Here is a 21,175-nt window from a genome sequence, read left to right on the forward strand (position 1 = left end):
GTTGCAGTGGGAACTGTCCGGTCATGTGTCCATTATCCACTACATGAACCAGGGGATTGGTATATAACAGTCTGATCCAGGAACGAAATGTGGGACCAAACCCCATTTTGGTGAGGACGGCGAAAATAAAGGGCCATTTGACTGTATCGAAGGTCATGCGCGTGTCCAAAGACAGCACAATGGCTTCTTCTTGTATTGTGTGTTTGTGTCCCAGAACATTAGGGAAGTGTCTCAGATTTAAGGCCGTATTTCTCCCTGGCATGAATCCTGATTGATCTGGGTGGTTTAACTTGGCTAAGTATGGCGTATGTTTATTGGCCAGGATCTTGGCCAATATCTTGGCTTCTGCGTTAATGAGGGAGATGGGCCAGTATGAGGCACAGTCCCTCGCAGGCTTACCAGCGTTGTGGGTGGCCACTATAGTTGCCGCTCTTTGATCTGGCGGTAGCTCTCCCTCGTCTAGACTGGTCGCATACATCGCTACGAGATAGGGCGTGAGTGTTGTTGCGTTTCATTTGTACCATTCAATAGGGATTCTGTTAGGGATGAGGGCTTTTCCTGACTGAATTTTGCAGATCACTAATGCTAACTCCTCTGCTGAGAGCTCTGCCTCCAGAAGTTGGAATTCTGTCTCTGTAAGTTTAGGGAGTCGGATACCGCAGAGAAAATCCTCTGCTTCCTCTTGCGTTACTGTGCATTCTGAGGTGTAGACCCGTTCATAGTGACGTGCTAGGATGTCTACTATGTCTTGGGGGTTTTGTGTAATTTCTCCTGTGGGGAGTTGGGGCTCTGCTATCCACCTATCCGCTTTTTCTCGCTTATCAAGCTAGGCCAAAAGCTTGCCAGCTTTATCGCCCACTTCATATATAGTGTGTTGAGTTGTGGAGAGCCGTATCTTTGCTTCCTCCCATAGGTGGTCTTTGTATTCCTGTTTTTTAAGGAGCAACAGAAGGGTGGCGGTGTCAGAAGGGTCTTGATCTTGGTCTCGTTCCAAGTCACCCACCGCCTGTTCCAGTGTTTCCACTATCCAAACTTTTTCTCTTTTATGGTTTGTTATTAGTGCAATTGCCTGCCCACGGAATACTGTTTTGTATGCTTCTCAGAGGGTGAGCGGGTAGGAGAGACTGAAGGTGTATTCTCACTGAAGTAGTGTTTATTAGTGTCAGTCAGTTCCTTCCATATCTGGAAAATTTGCTTTTTAAGCCTGTCTCACACTGGCTAATTTTTTTTTGCGCCTCATAGATGGGGAGATAGTGAATAATCCCTGTAGTCAGGATTTACAGAAGACAAGGATTGAGCAGAGCTCTCTCTAGGAGAGGGTCTGCTAAATCAAAAATAAGCTGTGAAGAAGCGTTAAACGTTACAAGTTTCAAAACAGAGTGCCCCAATCATGTGGTTCAGTGTGACAGGTTTATCAATTCAATAATAACCAATGTGCAGTTTGTTGGTGTGTACTCAAGTTATGAGCCTGGGACATGCACTAAATACCACATTGAATGCACCAGCTATGTTGGATACGCCGAATCCACTGGGTTTTTTTGTTGTTTTTTTTTAGCTGCTGTGAGTCCAAACATATAATACTTCTAAACAAAAATGTTAATGTGGAACGAGCAAATTAAGTTACGAATTCTTTGGAATAATTGGTATAGCAATATTGTCAAAAAATATATTTATGATATAGAGTCAGGATTTCTCTTATGTATTATTTATTCAATTTGCCCTATGACTGTTCACCATGACTGTTGGAGATTGATTAAGTGGTCTCGGGGTTGGCTGTTATCACACAGGTAACTGTACAATCTGATAGACACTACTAGCCGCAGATTCCTTAACATAGAATTATCTCCAGGCGTGAGACTGGATCAGTAAAATCTTTTTGCCCAGCATCCCTGTGCGCCGGGGAGGAGATGGCATCACGCGACTCCGCACTGACGATGTCCGTGTATGTGACGTCAGCGAGGTCACATAAGCCCCACCCCGGCGCCCCTACGTCAGTTTTTTCCTTTTCCGTATGCAACGTGGATCCGGATCGTGCTCCGGGCCTGTTCAGGCCTTTCCCTTTCTCTTATTTCGTTGTGTGTGGGAACAGTGTGCAAATGCCATCGGGCTTTAGGACATGCTCGTCTTGTGTGTGTCAGATGTTGGCGACGGATCCTCACCCCATCTGCATGTGGTATTTGGGGGAGCACCACGACTCCACTGATTGTGAGGCTTGCCAGCAGATGAAACCGAAGTACCGGCGGGAGCGCCGGATGAAATTTCTCTCAGCTCGTATGTCCAGGTCGGCGTCATCACCACTTCCGGCCCCTGCGGCGGGTTTCAGGGATCGTCGCCTCTGTTTTCAACATCGGCCTTCGCCCAGGCCGCAAGAGCGTCGCTCACCTGTCGGTAAGTGTCACAGTTTGTCCCCGAGGGCTGGTTCTCGGCCTGTTGGGGGCGCGGGCTCTCCGCGGGTGGTGCAGGCCCGCATGTCGTCCCCCAATCTGCAGTTTCCTGGTGTAGGGGCATCTAGAGCCCAGATGGAGACATATGCGGTGGCCTTACAGGCCTTGCTGGCTTCTCTTCCTCCTCCTTCCCCTCCTGGGATGTCTGCGGATCCCTTGCCGTGTGCTGGGTCCTCCGTGGCGTCGCCAGTGGCTCCGACCCCGGCGCCGACTGGATTGGTGGATGTGGTGCCATTTGGGTGTGCCCTTCGGGGGTCCAACCTTCGGACCATGGTGCCTCTGCTTCTCCGCAAACTCCTGCGGGAGTCCCTGTGGTGTTGTGGGCGGTTGCCAGGGCTCGGGTCGCGTCCCAGAGCCCCCCTCGGCCCTTGGGACAGGCGGTGGCTTTGTCCGATGCCAAGGTGACGCCGCTTAGGCACCGGTGGCTGCTGGCCCTGGCAGCACCACAGAGGCTGGCGGAGGGCCCACTATGTCCTCCTACGGGCTGCGGCTGGTGGGGGACCCCTTGCCCCTCCCCGGGTCCCTCTTGCCCCTCCACTCAGGCAGCTGCCTCGTCGGAGGTCAGGTCGGCGTCTTTCCAGTGCCGTTCCCTCACCGCCCCGGCTCCGGCCCAGCCTCGGTCTCCTGCGCCGTGCACTGTGGCAGAGGTCATTCCAGCGTCTCCCCCGGAGCTGGACGACATTGTCTGCCTCAGATTGCGGACTCCACAGTGCCAGGCCGGCGTCGGGCCGTTGACTCATCCTCGGACGCCTCTTCTTCTCCAGAGGTCTGGCGTTTGCTGGTTTCATCCTCGCCGGAGACGGGCCGCCGCATCGTGGCTTTTTCTGCAGTGTCGGCTAAGGATGGCTCCTTGCCCTCACCGCGTCCGCGGTCTTGGCCGGAGGTGCCACAGGTCCTCCGCTCCACGGTCCCTCTTCCTCTTTTCCGGACCTGGCCCTTCCTTCCTCCGGTTGGCTTGGGGGACGGCCGACTTAGCTTGCAGCCGTCCCCAACTGAGGAGCTGCTTTCTCCACCGCTGGGCCCTACGGAGGTGGGTGCTGCCTTTGCTTGCGCTGTTTCCACGGCTGTGGGAATTTTGCGCATGGGTGATCCAGCTGCCCATTTCCCTGCAGATCACCTTCTGGAGATCCTCCTTCAGGGTTCTGGTGGTCGAGTCCTGCTGCTTGCTTTCAAGGGTTCGCTCCATTCTTCTCTTCTGGGGACTTGGGGCCGCCCGCCACGGGGGACCCGGTACCCCAACACCTTTTGCACCGCCACCATTCGGCACGGCGTGATCCCGTGACCCCCTTTTGCAGGATGCCTTCCCCTCTCTGCCACTGTTGTCTCCTCCGTCGCAGGAGGCCCGATGGCTTGACTCCTGGAGGCGCAATATGTTCTCCTCTACCAGTGCAGCTCTGAGGGCCTTTAATACTCGTTTTGGCTAGGGCCACTGCTGCCTTGTGTCTGCCGTTTCTCAGGAGGGTGCCGGTGTTGATCTGCGGCACTACGTGTTGGATGGACAGGAGCTGGCTGCGTTTATTCTTCGCTTCGCTCTGGACATCTCGGAGGTGCCTGGTCGTGCCATGGCTTCTTCGGTTGCACTTCATCGCCATGCCTGGCTTCGGGACAGTGTGTTCACAGAGAATATTCGGGAACCGCTAGCGGACCTTCCTTTTGATGGTGCTCTTTTGTTCCACGCCCCTGCGGACTCAGCCATTCAGAGGTTCTTGGTGGGGCTTCGGCCTCCTCCTCATACTCCTCCTCCTCCTTCCTCCCCTCAGTGACCTGGGAGATCGTCTGGGTTTTGGGAGGTGTTCTTCTGCTGGGGCAGTTCGTCCCTGTGTTCTGTGTGATTATTGTGCATTCAAGTCCTTTGGTTAGGACTGTGGTGCTGTTGGCTGCTGGTTCGGCCCGTTTTTGGATTGTGATTCTAGGCTATTGCTGAGCCGTGTTGGCCCTGAGATTAGGCCTTATGTTGTTCTATTGGCTGAATGGCAAGCCGTCTGTGGGTTCTCCGCAGGTCTTTTCTGTTTTTCCTCTGCTGTGGAAAGTTTTTTCCTAAGAGGGTTCCCATGTCTTGGGAAGTGACTCACCCTATGTGGGGTGCCAGTAGCTATTATATAGCTCTGTCATGTGCTGGGGAGGTGGGGTTGCCATCGGGCCTCTGCTGTCCGTGGCGTTACTGTATGTCGGTCCTTTTGATGAGGGTTTTTGGTATGCCTCACGCTGCGACCCGGGCTGTCCTTCTCCGGGGTCGCGGAGTTGTAGCCTGGTCTGGACTGCTTTCTGCGACCTTATGTCATAGCCTTACCTGGTTCTGCTTCTTTGTCGTTTGGGCCGTATATGCGGCCTTCTCCCTTGGGGTGTGTCCGGGGCCTTCTCGGCCTTCCTGGCCTTTGTCTTCGGTTGGCGTCTGGTTTGTCCTGGGTGCACTGTTCCATGCTGTTGTCTACAGCGGCCTGTGCCTGAGATGCCGACCTGCTGTTCTTTTGCATCACTCTGTCTTCTGGCACTTTAGCGCCACAGTCCTCCTGGCCTTGTCCGCTGCTTGAGGCTGGTGTGTGTTCGTTCCTCTTCCAGCCGGCCCTGTCTTCAGTTCTCCCTCTCCTCCCTGGGGTTGTGGTGGTTTTGGAGTTTCTTGAGTTTCTTGTGCCTCCTCTGGTGCTGTCTGCCCCTGTGGGGTGTTGGGCTTTTTTGCCCTGGGTGACCTCTGGCTACTCGTCAGCTCCACCTGCCTTATTGCCGAAGGCACCTTTCTGTCTTGTCCATTGCCTACTGGCTGTGATAAGCACAGGTGCCCTCTTCACTGGGCATTCCCAGTGTGAGGGAGGGGGCTTGCCTCTCTCTACCTCTTTCCTTGGACTCTCTCAGCTGCTCTTCTTCCTATGTGCTCCTCTTCATTGCTTGAGCCCCAGGGCTCCTGGTGGGGATCCTTGGTTCCTTGGATGGGTGCGGGCGCTTTGGCCTCCTTAGCCTGGCCTTCGCTTCCCCTGCTGCTTAAAGGCGGGTTGCCTCTCTTCTTGTCTTCCCTCATCCCTTCTGGGATTGGGGGTCTCCTGAATGCAGAGGTTCCCCTTGCCTGGGGGGACAGGGTTCCTTCTCTGTCCGTTGGCCTTGTCCCCTGTGAGGCTGGTGGGGTTGTCTTGCAGACTCGCCTCCCCCTTGGGTATGGCTAGGGTATCTATTCTACGTTATGGAATCTGCGGCTAGTAGTCTCTATCAGATGTACGAGTTACTTACCTTCTGTAACGTTGTATCTGGTAGAGGCGATTCTAGCCGCAGATTCCTTCACGACCCGCCCTTCCTCCCCATTCTGCGAGGACCTTTGACTTGGTCTTCTGCACTCACCTTCCTGTGGGTGGCTATGTCTTCTGTGAGCGCTTTCTCCCGCTCTTTTTTGGCGGAATGTTGTCCTGTTATTTGTTCCATTTCCTCCCTTGGATCATTGGGGGATAGGTTTACAGGTGCTTCTGTGCCCTTACACTCTGTTTGCTCCAGGTTGGGGCTACCTTCAACCCCCCCCCTTTTTTCCTCTCCTCCCTTTAGTGCTAGGGGTTCTGGCCCCCATGCTTCTCTGCTGCCCCCTGGGTTGGGGTCTTTTGGCCGGGCCCCTGCCCTTGTTCCTATGGGGGATGTTACATTCTGTGCTGTGGCTGTTCTGGGGTTTGTCGTCTTCTGTTTGCCCCGGACTGGTTCCCCTCCATTGTTATTGATTGGGGTTGTAGTCCTGCTACATGTTATCAATAAAATTTTCATATGTTCTTTGTCTCTAGGGGGTGGCTATTTTTGTACTGGTAGGGTTGCTGTTCAGGACCGTGCTTTGTTCTTATTCTTTTCCCTGCCCTTAGGTGCTGCAGTGTCTGGCACTGCCCCTTATGGTGGTGTTCCTCACCATTCACTTTTCTATGTATCTGCTCTTTCGCACACTGTTCCTATACTCTCACAGCTTTTTCTCTGATGGCTGTGCGTTGTTGTGCGGAAAAGTTATTCCAAGAAAACTGACGTAGGCGCGCCGGGGTGGGACTTATGTGACATCGCTGACGTCAAGTATGCGGACAACTTCAGGGCGGAGTCACGTGATACCGCCCCCTCCCCGGCGCGCAGGGATGCTGGGCAAAAAGATTTTCCAGATCCAGTCTCACGCCTGGTGATAATTCTACGTTAAGGAATCTGCGGCTAGAATCGTCTCTACCAGATACATCGTTACAGAAGGTAAGTAACTCTTACATCCCTCACAGTGAGCAGGACAAAAGTTATTCTCTGGCTAAGGTGAACACTGGTTGCATACACAGCAAGGAAGTATGTTATAGTCTCTCCAGAGGAAGTTGATCATTGTAATATGTTATGGTACCAATGTTAATCAAGAATTGGTCTGCCTCTATGTTGATTTACTGGCACGCATGTGGGACAACTATATAGGATTTTCACATTTTACATTATAGCTGCGCTCTGATTATCTAATTTGTAAGTCCATTAATCTGTACCTAAACGGTGTATTCATTGTTCACATTCAGTGGATACATCGCTACTAGGATCGTTGTTCCGGGTTCTATTATTTCTTTGTGCAAACAGATCAGTTAAACCACATACACAAGTTAAATGGGATTTGATCTTCTATATATCCGCTTTGATCGTAAATTTTAACAACTGATTAAATAAATTGGACTGCTGCTTCAGGCAAATCACATTGAATTAAGAACAAATTCTGGATGATCAATAGTTCCAGCTTTGTGCCATGTTACCCTTATGCTCACATTAGATATAACAAGAATACCTAATCCCTTACACCCAGCCGTGGTCCGTTCAGGTAACAGAGGTGGTGTTGGGCGGGGCGGGGGATTCCGGTTGACAATGCCAAGGGTAAATTAATTATTTATTTAATTTTCCTTTGTCATCGTCCCTCGAAATCCCCTGCCACCCGGCCCCACCGCTGTTATCTGCACAGACCGCGGCTGCTTACTCCCGCTTTGAATTCACAGACATGCTGAAATGGAAAGCAGAAACCTAATCATGTTTAGTTTAAAAAAGAAATTGCGATCAAATGTAAAATGTAAAATTTATGTCTTGTGTTTCTAAACTTATTTTGCTTTATGGAGGGATTTTTCTATGTAATCAACCCTCGCTGCTGAAGCTCAAGGCTACCCTAATTGTTCCAGCATGCTGCATGATAGCCTGATTGGAAGAGACTTATCTCGGCTCGAGTAATCTTTTGCTTGCTTGATAATGATTACAAGTTATGAACATCCTCTGGAGGATACATTTGGCTGTTTCAAGTAGGGGTGCAGATGAATGATGCACAGTCTGTGACTCGCCTATCTGTGCTGTTGCAGCTGCACTTTGCTCTAATGCAACAGCTGGTGTGAATTTAATTATTTACAAAATGTTATATTAAAATGATAACATGCAGAGTTCACGTAAAAACATGAGATGTGCTAAACTGCGAAAATTATAGTAGGCAAAAATACTTAAATGTGGTAGGCCTGTACCATATAAATGAAGCACAAGTTCTTAGCTTGACTTAAACTAAAGAGCCATGATTAAATAAGCAGACATATTAATACTAAAAAGCTAGTTTTCTTGCATTGAACAACCAATGGGTAAAATGTTTTTCTTCTCTTTGATGCAGACGTTGCAATTTCAGAAGATACTGTTTATTAGCTAATGAATACACATTTGTTGTATTAGACAAGTATAGTAAGGTTCTCACAGCAAAAGATGCAGATGACCTGGAGAATGATGCATAGGACAAAGAATTGGAAAAACAGGAAAGGATGTGCCGCAGTATTCAAGGGCACATGGTTAAAGGATGATTGTTCTCTGCTGAGAAGATGAGGAGTAGACCTGTTCACGGGAGTGGGCTAAAATCTTATTGCTCAACATGAAAAAGAAAGAATATTAATGTTGCAACATAGACAATGTGCTTTTATGTAAGTGTGTTTGCTTAGACTAGTCAGATGAGACTCATGCATATTGGAGTAGATTGATTGAGGTTTTCCTTTTCCTTAGACTAGGAGCAGCATCTCTTTCTGTCCCCTATCCCATACTCTCTTAGAGGAAACTCTTACTGAGTTTTCTTAGTTCTCTTTATGTCAATCTGCTGTTATTTGAGCTGAGAATACTGTCCAGCTTATTATGCTAAAGCATCATGCTAATGCTTGATTCTCTCATCAGAAACCCTTCATGGTTATCTGAACTGACACCTAGAATCCCTCCAGCATTCATACTGATGGATCTAGACATGGGAAGTTTCTTCAAAGAACACCCTTGTTGCAATTTATTGACGCCTTATTGATTTGTTATATTGATTTGTTCTATTACCAAGTATTGATTGAATATATTAATCTTTGATAATGAGATTTGGAAAATAATACTTTAATAAGAATGAAAAACTAAAAGATTTGAAAATAAAACCCTTTAACTCCGCTAAAGTTACTTTATTGTCGGAACTAAAAGAATTGATAACATTTTATATCAACTTCAGCTTCTTACATCTCTGTCAACAGTAAAGATCCATTGACCTGTACACTGGGTTCATTTACGGATGGGTAAATGACAGTGTAACTCTGTGCTCCAGAAGTGATAGCAGAGTAATGTTTCTGCCACAAGAGAGGAGCTGAAATAATTAGTTCTAGTTTAGAAATATCCATGTCCTTAAGTCCAAAGCCCGAACTTAAAGATTGAGGGAGTTACAGTTTTAAAAGTAGTTGCAATGGTGGAGGTGTGAGTATCGTTAGGGTTATCCATCACAATTGTCTTTGTTGTCATTTTATAATTTTGTCATATTGTTGTGTTTGAGAATAGTGGTTGTAAGCGCTAAATGGTGAGCAGTTGAAGCGATTCTCAGACTCAAAGGATTCTAAGATCGCAGGCTAGATAAACAGTTGAAATTGTGGAGTTAATTTTGTGCTAAGATTTGTGGTGCAGATTTGGGAGGTATCATTGAATTGCACAATTAAGATAGGGACTATAACGTTGTTGTGAGTGTACTAATACTAATTGGTGTTAGTGGAGCCTATTGCGTAAAGGTGAAGGTACATCAGTTAGAGTGATTCTCTGCTGGTCGAGATTACATTTGTTTTGCTTGTATGTGTAGGGAAGTCGTAGAGTGTAGAAACCTTTTTTCTAAACTCTTATTGTATAAATGAATTACTTTTAATTTCTTTAGTGGAGCAGACAAAAGGTATTTGTTTAATTGTGCTTGCTTACAGTTGTATAATTTGTGTACGAGAAAATTGTAAAGGACGGTGAACTGCTGAGATGAGTGGTAGATACGTTATAGTGTGTCACGCTGAGATTGGACGGTTGGTGTTAGTGTTTCGCTGTTATTGGTTGATAAGACACAGAGTGCAGCGCTGGGATAGTACAGCTGTTAAATGATGCGCTGAGATTGGTTAAGATGTCATCAAGTGTTAAGCTGTGGCAGGTTCGGGGAAAGAGATTGATGTACACAAAATTAAAAATGCAATCAAAACATTGAAGTTGAATTTGATCATTGCACCTTTGATGACAGGTGATGTAAGAGTCTCAGTTCGGGAAAGTGAAGAGGCGCCAACGGAGGGTACACCAGCTTACTATATGTTGACAAACGTAGGTCTGCATACATGCTTGTGGCTTAGTCAGTGGTGCAAGATTACTGATTGTGAGCGCCCATTTAAATTTATACAATACGATACATTTGATTTTAAGGTTATAAAACATTTAAGGAAGAAATTATACTAGATAAAACCACCCCCTAGGCCCACACAATATTACACATTAAATGCTTGGGGAGAGCAGCACATACTAAAGAAAATGAGGAATATCAGAACAAGGCAAAGAGTGCCATGTGAAATTATGCAGTCACTCAATGGGAAGAAGGAAAGATGGAGAAAATGTGTAAGCGAGGGAAACAGAATGTACCCGGTCATAATCGGAAAAGACAAAAAAGAATCAGAAGAAGGGAAATGACAAAGAAGCTGCAAAGAAAACAGACACTGGTTGTGATTAAGGGGATGGTATACTGGATGCTTTATTAGCTTCACGTCCACCACATGTGGCCCCTACAACACATAATGATAGAAATACAACTTCTAGTGTTACAGTGGCTACAGCCCCTGTTGACTCAAACACACTTTAGATGGAAAGATAATTTACAGCACTTTAAATTGCATCTGCACCTGTTTTAATGGCTCATACTGTAATGACTCCAGGTGTTACTGCCTCAGTGGAGACAGTTCCTGTGCCAGTATCACAAGTTGCATCAACATGGACATTGATTGTGCCAGTTGCGACTGCACCAATACATTTTGCCCCAAATATTGTAGTTCAAGGTGCTAATTTTCAGACTTAGCAATGTTAACCTATGGGAGGAAGAAAAAATGTAACAAACATATAGGCAACATCGACTTACAAGACCAGTTAAGGTCAGTATGGGCAAGCTTTAGTTGAGCACCAATGGTACACCACCAGCGGCACAGGGGCGGCTGGGTGCAAGTTTGAGGTTGGATCCCCAATACAAATCAATGTGAATTGGGACAATCGGACAGGAGCTGCTTATGGGGGGGCAATCTCCGGGAGTGGAGGCCAACACTGTACCGGCCACAAAGCGTCAGCAACATCACACCACCAGTGACACAGCAGCGGCCAGGTACAGGATGCCAACGCAGCTTTGGGTGCCCAATGAAAAGCAATGGAGGCAGGCCAAATTAGAAAAGGGCTGCAGGCTCAGGCAAGGAGGCCGGTCAAAGGAAACCAACAGCTGTAGAGGTAAATTGTGATGCTCAGTGCCGTGGGGACACCATTTGTCATCTTCACCATGGCAGGGGTACCTTCTGGTGTTGAAAACTGCCCACTATAACAGGTCGCGGTTGAGGGGGTATTCGTGCAGAGGTTGCCGGCGACGTTGAGGAGTCTGGGAGAGGTAAGTTAACACTGGTCTCTGGCTCTGGAGTGCTGGGGAACCTTTCTGGAATCAGTGGGCCACTTGGACTCGAGCCAGAGGCATGAGTGCAGAGGTGTAGCTGGGTTCAGGCTTCACCATTCGTCAGGTTGCATAGTCTTTACTTTGATGATGGTTGCTTTGTGAACCGGTTTTCTGTTCTCTGAAGACCTTAGTCTTTATCGAAAGCAGGTACCCCCCACCCCCAAGATTCCGGAGATGGCTGGGCTGCAGGACGAGTTGTCCTTTGGTGCAGTATCATGAAGGGTTGCAGACAGGCCGGTAGGGCTTGGGCCAAGTCTGTACTTCTTTCCAGTCTTCTCTGCTAGTGCCACTGTGTGGTTTCCAGCACTTCTTAGGTCATCAGGAACTGATGTTCAGGGTCTGGGGATGCCACCTACATACTAGATTTAGGGGTGTTGCGAGGGAGTAATAGGTAGTGTCCAATGGACCCCTCACCTGGGGTGTCTAGAACCTCTATTATGCCCATCTCCTGAGGGAGGGGGGCATAGTCATAGCCCTGATTGGGTAAGTCCCACCATTTTAAAGATGGTGGACACTGAAAAGTGTACTTCTCCTCCCCTCCAGCACCTGAGGGGTGGAATTGGCAGAGGGGGGCACACCTCCTATTCTTTCTATGTTTTCCCACCTGTCTTCCCTCCAAAAAGGGGGTGAGGACAGGAAGGGGGGGCTGTTCCCTCTAACAGGAGTCTGGGGTCTCATTTAAAAGGCGGCAAGGCCCTTGAAGCTCCCCGCCATGGATGACTCTTCCTGACCATGGGCAGGTGTGAACATCTCCAGGAAAGACATTGATCCCGACCTCAGAGCGCGCAGGCACTCTCCCCATGAGGTCAGAACACTGGTGGTAGCAGGCTGACTCAGGCCACTTGTGACCACACTAAGGATAGGGAAGTATCAGGGGGTCCCTCAAAGGGGCCCTCTGTGTGCAATTGTTAATAAAACTGACGTGGTAATCAGTGCAGGTTTGTTAATGAGATGTTTGGTACCAAACTTCCCATATTTCAGTAAAGCCATCATGGAGCTGGGGGAACTTGCAAAAATGAGTGTCCAGCCAATGCACTTACTATGGCTTCCCTGGTCACGTACAAAATCCAGGAATCAACAAGTATATTACAGGGGATAACTGCTCATGCAGATATGCCCTCACGGGAGATGTAGTACACCCTTCCTTAGGGCTAAGGCCTGCAAGAGGGGTGGCTTACCTTTATCTCATGCATTGTCTATGGGCATGGCACACGTGTGCCAGGTCGACTCTTCAATTTTCTCTGCACTAAGACACACAGGCTGCAGTGGCAGTGTGCATGTGCTTGCTGAGGGGTCCTTTAGGGTGGCACAGTTTGTGCTGCAGACATTAGGAACACTCTTTAACCACAAGGCCCTTGATACCTGGAGTACCTTTTACTAGAGGCTTACATGTGAGCTAAAGGGTGCCAATTGTGGAAACAACAGGTACAGTTTAGGGAAGGAGATCTGGCACGGGGGACCTGGTTGGCAGGGACCATGTGCACTTCGAGTCGAAACTACATAATTTTCCAGGCAAAAAGTGGAGTCTAACCATGTCCAACAGATGTACTTTCCTGAATGCGGCTACTTGGGCGGCACCTTCTACCTTTGTGTCCTATTTTCGGGTGCCTCAGGGTCCAGAGGGACCGGGTTTGTTGGGTTCCAAAGTGCTGGCTTCTGTATTGCAAACTGTTTTCTTTTTCCTGTGGATTAATCTTATGTTTGCATTATCTGTGCAGTTGTCTTGGTCTTTTTTGTGGCTTTGGTACTTCGAACATGTATGAATCATCATGGCAAGAGGGACGAGGTGGTAATGCTGCAATTTCTTACTCTTACTTATTCTGAGTCCTTCTCTCGCTGTGATGAACCAGGCCCTCCCTATCGACCAGTCCAACAGTTTGGTGTTTGGACTTGGTATGGAACACGTAGTGAGGATGGGTAGGAGGGTGTTTTATAAGTTAGAAAGGGTTATGAATGAGGCACAGGGACCTCAATGTGCGGTTCATCATGGCGAGAGAAGGACTCTGAGTAATGCTATTTCCGGTAAGTAATCGCAGCATTACCCCTCATAAACATTTTATATTATACAAAAATATATTTTGTGTCTCCTTCCATGTAAATAGAATGTTCACAAACTGAAAAATCTTGCAAATAATTATTTAAGAAACTCATGACCGGGTCGAACAAAGCTGAAGTGAAAAAAATCTTAACATGTAGCCCTCGCATATAGTTCTCAAATGCATATCTAGATGACCGCATGCGATAGGTGTGAGTTAGGCATGAGAGCTGCTCATAAAAACCGCCAACCGGCAAACGTGGATCATTCGATCACGTTGTGCAAGTAATAAAATGCTGTAATTAGTTGTCTGTTAATGTTGGTACACAAAGCCCAGCGGCCATTCTGTGATCTGTCTGAACGGCGGACTTCCAATCACCACCACCACCGCCGCTATGTTATGGTTGGAACAGCTATGAGGTGTCCAGTCCAGTTAATTAAGTGCACACTTCTTGAATATGTCTTAAACAAATGTCAGAAAGAATAAGTCGTTGAAATTGCAGAACGAGCATCTTACTTGTGACGCTCAGGTTATTTTGTCTTCTGCTGTGCTTCTAATTTTGTACTTGCTGCTGGGCAGGATGTCGGCGTCCATGCTCTTCACGGGTATTGACCTGACAGATGCCCCACCCCCATCCCCCGCGCGCTCCTCGTCCTTCCCAGCTGCCTGTAGCTCTGCGGGCATCTCTACAGCGTCAGCGAGCTTCCTGCATTTCTGCAGAATGCCCATCGCTGACATGTTCATTTTATTTCCCGCTCAGTGAACAGGAGGCACAAAACCAAGCCATCGAGGGAAATGCTTAGACATCAATGGCAATGTGTAGACTGCTGGGCTCTTTTTTGTCAACTGTAATGTTTAATATTAAAGCCTCGTCGACCCTGTTAAGATGTCTTGAAGTAAACACGGAGTTCATCTTTCCTTGCTTCGCGCACTATATTATTGTTGACAGAGAAAGGTCATAGAGGTTAACATGTTATTGACTGCAAATGGAATCACAAGGCAAAGATCAAACCAATGTCTGATGCCCAGAGGAGAGAAAACTCAACCGAACAGGTAGTGAGTGGATACATTAAGCTGATGCTCTAGCTGACCTGTGATTGGTGGCAGTATGCAATGTGCCTGCAGGGGGAAGAAGCCATTCCACATGAGAGACTTAATGCTTGTCCTTTGGACAGCAAGAGTGTCCTCTGCTCCAACGTTGCAGCCTCGGTACCGAGTCCACGTGGCGAGTTGGGTTAAGTAAAAGCTTCACTAGAGAATTTGTAGGGTATACAACGGTCACCACGCATTTTTTACAACGCGGTACCGTTACCACGCTACTTTTACCACGCAAGTCGTTATAACGACTTGCACTGGGGTGCGCTCCAGGATAGTAAATAGTTTAATTTACTATCCAACTCCTTTCCCTAGAGTCCACGGGGACTGGAGTTGGAATAGTAAATTAAAAAATGTACTATCCAGCGCCCCTCCACGCAAGTCGTTGTAACGACTTGCGTGGTAAAAGTAGCGTTGTAACGGTACGCGTTGTAAAAGTACGCGTGGTACCGTCATACATCCATTTGTAGAATGTCACGAGGAAAAAGGTTGCCATGTCTAGAATTCTTCCCCATCTCTCACTTTCCCTGTGAATAGAAATGAAAATATGGCGGTGAAGTGAGAGTCAGACATGAAATAACCAAATTGAATGTATCCTTGGGAAAACAGGATATGAGACCGAACGAAGGTGTGGGACCGGTTACTTAGCAAGTATCTGGTCAATCAGGAGGAACTACACACTCTTGGACATGAGGAGGCAGGCCAGCGGTGGCACCTGTAGTCATGGAGTAGCCCATGTATCTGCATTGTAGGGCGTTCGACCTTAGGATAAGGGAACACAGATTTGTGACTTCCTACCTATCCCACGAGGCATCGTCCCCTCAGGGAAGACTTGCGGATAAAATCTCATCCTATGTCTTACTTACTTTCATTTCCAATTGAGGAACAGTCCCCACGTTGCAAAGGATTAACAGCGGACAGCCAAGGAACGCACCGTGCATCCCTCCTCCGTGTCCTCATAAACCTTTGTATCCCTGTGTTACCCCTGTGAGTTTTCCCGCCCATCCGTGGTCTTTCAGCAAAGGGTGTGGGTGGATAGCTGTGTCGCTGTCTTAGTTTTCACTGCAGCATCTCATTGAATTGTTATTTCCCTTGTGCATTTTGGGTAACAAAAAATTATTCATCCTCTTCTCTTTTTTTTTTCCTTATAACTACTACATTCAAAATAAAGTTTTGGTAGCTTGCAGGTTTTCAAAATGCACAACTAAAATACATAAAATGTTTGACCAACAAAAAACACTTCATTAAGTGCCACTGTCAGCATGAAAAAAGTCTGAGTCGAAGCAGTTGCAGGTATGTTTGCTGTCCACCTGCCAATATTTCGAGAAGTGGCCCAAGCAACCTCTAAGTGAAACAGTAATGTTCTAAAGCAGCAGATCAAGGCTCACATATTGACCCATCCATCACAGTAGCGTTACTGGACCTAGTCTGGTGACTACTGTTAAAGCAATGGTGCTCATGTTGTCGGTCATCCCATCATCCTGTCTCATTAATGAATTCAATGAACTCAACACAATAAAGAACCCTCCCCACGTCACAGGAGGTGCGGTCCTTTCAGACAGCAATGACACATCCATAATTTACGAGTTCCAGGGATGCCTCTGCTTCTAAGTATTGCTGCCAGTTGTGTGAAGGTGACGTACAGAAAGCTGAGACCTACGGAAATGCTGAAGAATGAGAGATAAAATTAAGGCTGGGCAGAATCGTGCAATTTATCTTAGGAAAGGTGGTGTTAGATTCTTTCCCCTGTCTCACCCCGGAGATCTTCAAGACTTTGGCTCTTCAAGTCAAATCTGGGTCTCCAGCTGATCCGCTCAAGCCAGTAATGTTTAGAGACTTGACACTCTCTCACCCAGTCCGTGATCTGATTAACATCTCGCTTACATCTGGCCGGGTGCCTCCGAAGTGGAAGCAGGCAGTAGTAATGCCCATTTTGAAGAAGCCATCTTTCAACCCCAGTAAATCGGAGAACTATCGACCGATTTCGCTTCTCCCGTGGCCAGCCAAACTCGCGGAGGTGCATGTTAACACCGCCCTCACTGACCATCTGTCGCGTACTAACGTTCTGGATGATACACAGAACGGTTTTCGAGCTGGCCACAGCACGGAGACAGCACTTCTATTTATGGTTGAGCATCTGCGGGCAGTGCTTGATGCAGGTCAAACGGCGGCGCTTGTTTTGTTAGATCTGAGCGCCGCCTTTGACACTGTCTCGCATGGGATCCTCCTGCAGCGCCTCGAGGAGGCAGGTGTGACTGGTACCGCACTCCAGTGGTTCCGTTCGTTTCTAGCGGATCGTTCCTTCTGTGTGGCTGCCCCACCCTACCAGTCCAAATTCCATCCTCTGACAACCCATTGTTCAATCTTTACGTGAGGCCGCTGGCTGAGGTCGTGAAGCTCTGCGGCTTGACTATGGTGTCATACGCAGATGATACTCAGCTAGCGGTCACGATCAGCGGGGATTCCGCAGTGGAGGCCCCAAGATTCAGGGACGGACTGCGGGCGGTGGCCAGTTGGATGACGTCCAACTGTCTCCAACTGAATGCCAAAAAAACAGAGGTTATGGTCTTTGGTAGACAGACGGAACTCTGGGGAGATACTTGGTGGCCTTCTGAGTTGGGACCCACCCCCACTCCGGTTTCGGAGATTAAAAATCTGGGGGTGTGGCTGGACCCCTCACTCAGTTTTGTTGGCCACACCAAAAGGATGGCGGCCTGCTGCTTTGGCATTCTGCGTAATTTGGGACCTGCACTCAAATATTTTGATGCCGCAACCCATCAACTTGTGGTTCAGGCGACGGTACTGGCTCGGCTAGATTATGCCAGCTCCCTTTTTATAGGGTTAAATCAGGCCGAGCTTACTCGTCTCCAGCGAGTGCAAAATGCAGCAGCCAGAGCAGTCGTAGGCCTTCCTAGGTTCTGTTCGGTCTCTCACACCTTGCGTGCTCTCCATTGGCTGCCGGTCAGGCAGCGGATTCACTTTAAGGTGCTCTGTATGTCCTTTAAGATCTTAAAAGGCCCCTCTGCGCCAATACTGCATAACCTTTTGTGTCCCTATATCCCTGGCCGCTCCCTCCGTTCTGCGGATCTCGAATTAGCAGCAGCCCCACGTTTCAAATGTAGTCGAGCTGGGGGACGTTCCTTCAGGGTGCGGGCAGCCGCTCTGTGGAACGCACTCCCTTTTGAAATCCGGACCCTTGCCGACCTGCTCTCCTTTCGCAGGGCCGTTAGGACTTTTTTGTTTCCATAGCCCTGTTAAACTTACATTTTTAATAAATTCTGGTCTTTAGTTATGTTGTGTGGCTACCTTGTCGGGTGCCGGGACGCTCCTTCGCTGGAGCAGCTGCGCGCATTACAAATGCCATTAACATAACATAACATAACAAATTTCGTAAAATTCCATAAATGTTTTGCAACATTTCGCTTTTGTAGCAAATTACGTTTTACTGGTGTCCCGCGTGGGTTTAAGTCCAACATGCATCTCATGTTAAAAAGTTTCAGGAGGTACTGGTAGGAGACTGGTTTGAGTAAGAAATGCCTCATTTTCCACAAACTAATCTCTCCTGCATCTCGCTAGATATTTTAAGGTGATCTGTGTGCTCCGGCAAAAATTAATTCCATTTTGAGAAATTTCACATTATGTGATATTCAGGACTTTTGCTAATTTTGGCAGCATAATAAACATTTCTACCAGGCCTAAATAACATGACAACCCAACATGACAACCCATTCCCAATACTTAAAGCAGGGAGGTTCTTGCTTGGCCTCTTTCTTCTTTGTATGCAACCCAGAGCGTGGCATTTGCCATTATTTTAAAGTTTTTGACCTTCTGTTTTGACTAAAATGTTTTCATATCTTTCTAAATATCAAAGCGTTCATATAACATAAAGCAGTTCATTTTTCTCTTGAAAGTGTAACCTTTTAACATAAGTAATGAAAACGCCATTTGTTTGACAAGCAGGCCAGCAGTTGTCCATTACTTGGGCAAACTTTACCTATTCCGCTAGCTTCAACAGAGGTAGTAAATCTAACTGCAATGAATGCATATGGCGTGGCCACATACAAGTGTGCATGTATTTCTAGCTGATGATTAACAGTGTTTTATTGAGCCATTGTGAAGCAGATATCATAATTAACTGTGAGCAAGCTAATCTGTCATGTTCAGGCCACAACAAATTAATGAACTTGTGAACTGCTTTCAAAGCACTACTTCATGAACACACACAGTAGCCCATTCTTGGCTTTAAATACATTTGATCTCTGATCATGATGTAGTCATAACCGTGATCTTTCCTTGAAAAGGTGATCATTTTAATCAGTGTTTAGGCAGTTATTCCTGGTTTTGGCTAAATAGTCCTTCCCTTCCACAGCGATGGAGCCAATGTGCCCTGCGTAATTTCCGCTGCTCGCTTTATGCATCTTCTCCTCTGACCCTGATGGCTGTACATTTAATTTCCGTTGACAATTTTGGCCCATGAGTCCCAACATCCTTCAGCTTCCTGGCACATGGCCACGGTGCAACCTCAAACGTATGTCTCATCTCTCCTTTATACACCCAAAGCTCACATATCCTCTGGTGGCGCCCTTTACCGGATCTGATCTCCCTTCTGAGTATATTTACAAGATGCTCTCTGCTGTAGAAAATTAGAGAACAGGTAAACAACATGTTTGACATCCATCCTTCCTTTATCGTTGCACCATTTCAGCTGAACCAGTTGACGGGCATCCTAGCTTTAATCTGAAAAAATAGCACATTTTAAACGTCTTACATTATAAGTCTGAAAACTTAAATATACCTGTTTTAGCCCAAAGTACTTAGGGTGTTCTCCATCATTTGTAAATGTGTTTTTCTATACCATGTTAGAGCTCCAGAGGCAACTGTGCACATCTAAAATGTCATCAGATAACCCCCTTGTGTGAAATACGTAAAATATGTTCAAACTAGTTTCATTGAAGTTTTAATTTACATTAACAGGCATCGTTCCCTGGAAATCTTCAGCTCGTGCTTGTTCTGCGCCCAACGGGATTTCTCCACCGTACTCTCTCGGACCTGGCTTTGAAATTCAACAAAGATGAGTTTAAAATGAAGGTACCAGTAAGTATGACTATTCTTTGTTTAATTTTGTGTTTTGTAAAATCAAAGCATTTGCTGAAAGAAAAGATGCAAAGTAACTTTGTAATTGTACATGGGCAGATAACATAATGTCTCTAGGGACGTAGCTTTACCAACTTACTGCCCAATTTTACTCTTGTCCTCCTCTTTCTGTCTCCATTCAGTCTCCAAGAACTTTCTAATCCAGCCCTAACTGTCCAAACCCATCTACATGTTTTAGCAATTGTTAGCATACTTAATCCAATAAAGTATTTAGAATTTGCTGTGTGTCACTGACTTGCCCGATATCAGGGGGTAAATTTGCTATGAAAGTGGGAAGGTTCCTCAACTCTGCTCAATTCCTGGCATTCCTGGAGAGTACCTGTGTTGGTAAAAGAACGGACACCTGTGACAAAATGTAAACACTAAATCACCCATTGACGAGGATGAGCAAGAAGAAGGCATTAATGCAACACAGTGTAAAACTATAGGTAGGTTCCACGTACACCGCTATGGAAGAATATTAATGTTAAAGTTATATTGCACACGTACACTTTTGCACATTATACAATTCATAGATCCTTTAAGGATCAGACTCGTACATTTCTCATTAGCAAATATGAGCCATCAGCAAACAGTACATTAGATGGACCCATCTGCTCTCACCAAAAGCAAAGTTATCAGACCACTTTGATTCCGGTCTAGGAAAAATTCTAAAACCATTTGGAAAAGGTGTCCAAATTCCAAACACAGTATGAGGCCGTTCAAATGGTAGAAATGTGATAGTACATCCAGTTCTGTCCAATATATCCAATAATGATGGTAGGCATTATTTGATGAAAACTGTGAAAACCTCACAAAAAGCTCAATAGATGGTCTGACCTCAATAGTTTATATGTATTTATTATAGCAGATATTGAACACAACTTTCCACCTAAGCTTTAACACTTCAATAGAACATATTGCCTGAGCTTCACTTGTGGTTGAACAATACTTTGCTCAAAAGTTGTCCTTCAAGATTGTGAAATTCAGGCAAACGGCATTAACAGAAGCAGCTGCAGAGGAAATGAGTCACCTTAGCAACAAACAAGGGAGGTAGCTCAGTCATTAATTTGAGATGGGGGGGCCACCAGCACTCATTTTTGCGGATCAGCACTAATTTAGCCTTATCAGACTTTGATCCAGAGCAAGAGAGAGATAAACACAAAAGGGGGGAAAGGAGGAGGAAGGAACAGAAAGACGGAAAACGGTGACAAAAAGAAAGAGGACATGAAAAAGACCCTGCAAGAGTGAAATAAAGGGGCAGGGAGTGTCTGGTGATCAACAAATTTGGCACCCTCAACATTCAATAGCGCGAGGGTGAAGGTTGTGAGCAAAACTGTAGGAATCGCCACTCATTCTGTTACATATTAAGCAGAAGGGAAGCCTACTTGGAAAACACGACTGGGTTGAACATTGTGACATGAATTATCCGCTGTGTAATGAAGCAGAATGTTAGTGCAAATAGAATGCAAGCAAAACAACCATTGTAGCCATGCAAGTATTTAAGAAGCCAGAAGGGAAAATAG

General features: G+C 46.8%; 1 protein-coding gene across 12 annotated transcripts in view; it reads left to right on the top strand.

The window, feature by feature from the left end:
- MCF2L (MCF.2 cell line derived transforming sequence like) overlaps positions 1-21,175 on the top strand; it is a 1,263,355-nt gene that overhangs the window by 1,030,000 nt on the left and 212,180 nt on the right. For 11 of the 12 annotated variants that reach the window (XM_078657683.1, XM_078657685.1, XM_078657688.1 and 8 more), the window contains one exon: positions 19,491-19,610. In XM_078657683.1, coding sequence (XP_078513809.1) covers positions 19,491-19,610 — 120 coding nt within the window. The remainder of the gene's footprint in view (positions 1-19,490; positions 19,611-21,175) is intronic. The other variant, XM_078657693.1, reaches the window with a different exon arrangement.

Source organism: Lissotriton helveticus, chromosome 8 (genome assembly GCF_964261635.1).
Source record: "Lissotriton helveticus chromosome 8, aLisHel1.1, whole genome shotgun sequence".
Classification (NCBI taxonomy): Eukaryota; Metazoa; Chordata; class Amphibia; order Caudata; family Salamandridae; genus Lissotriton; species Lissotriton helveticus.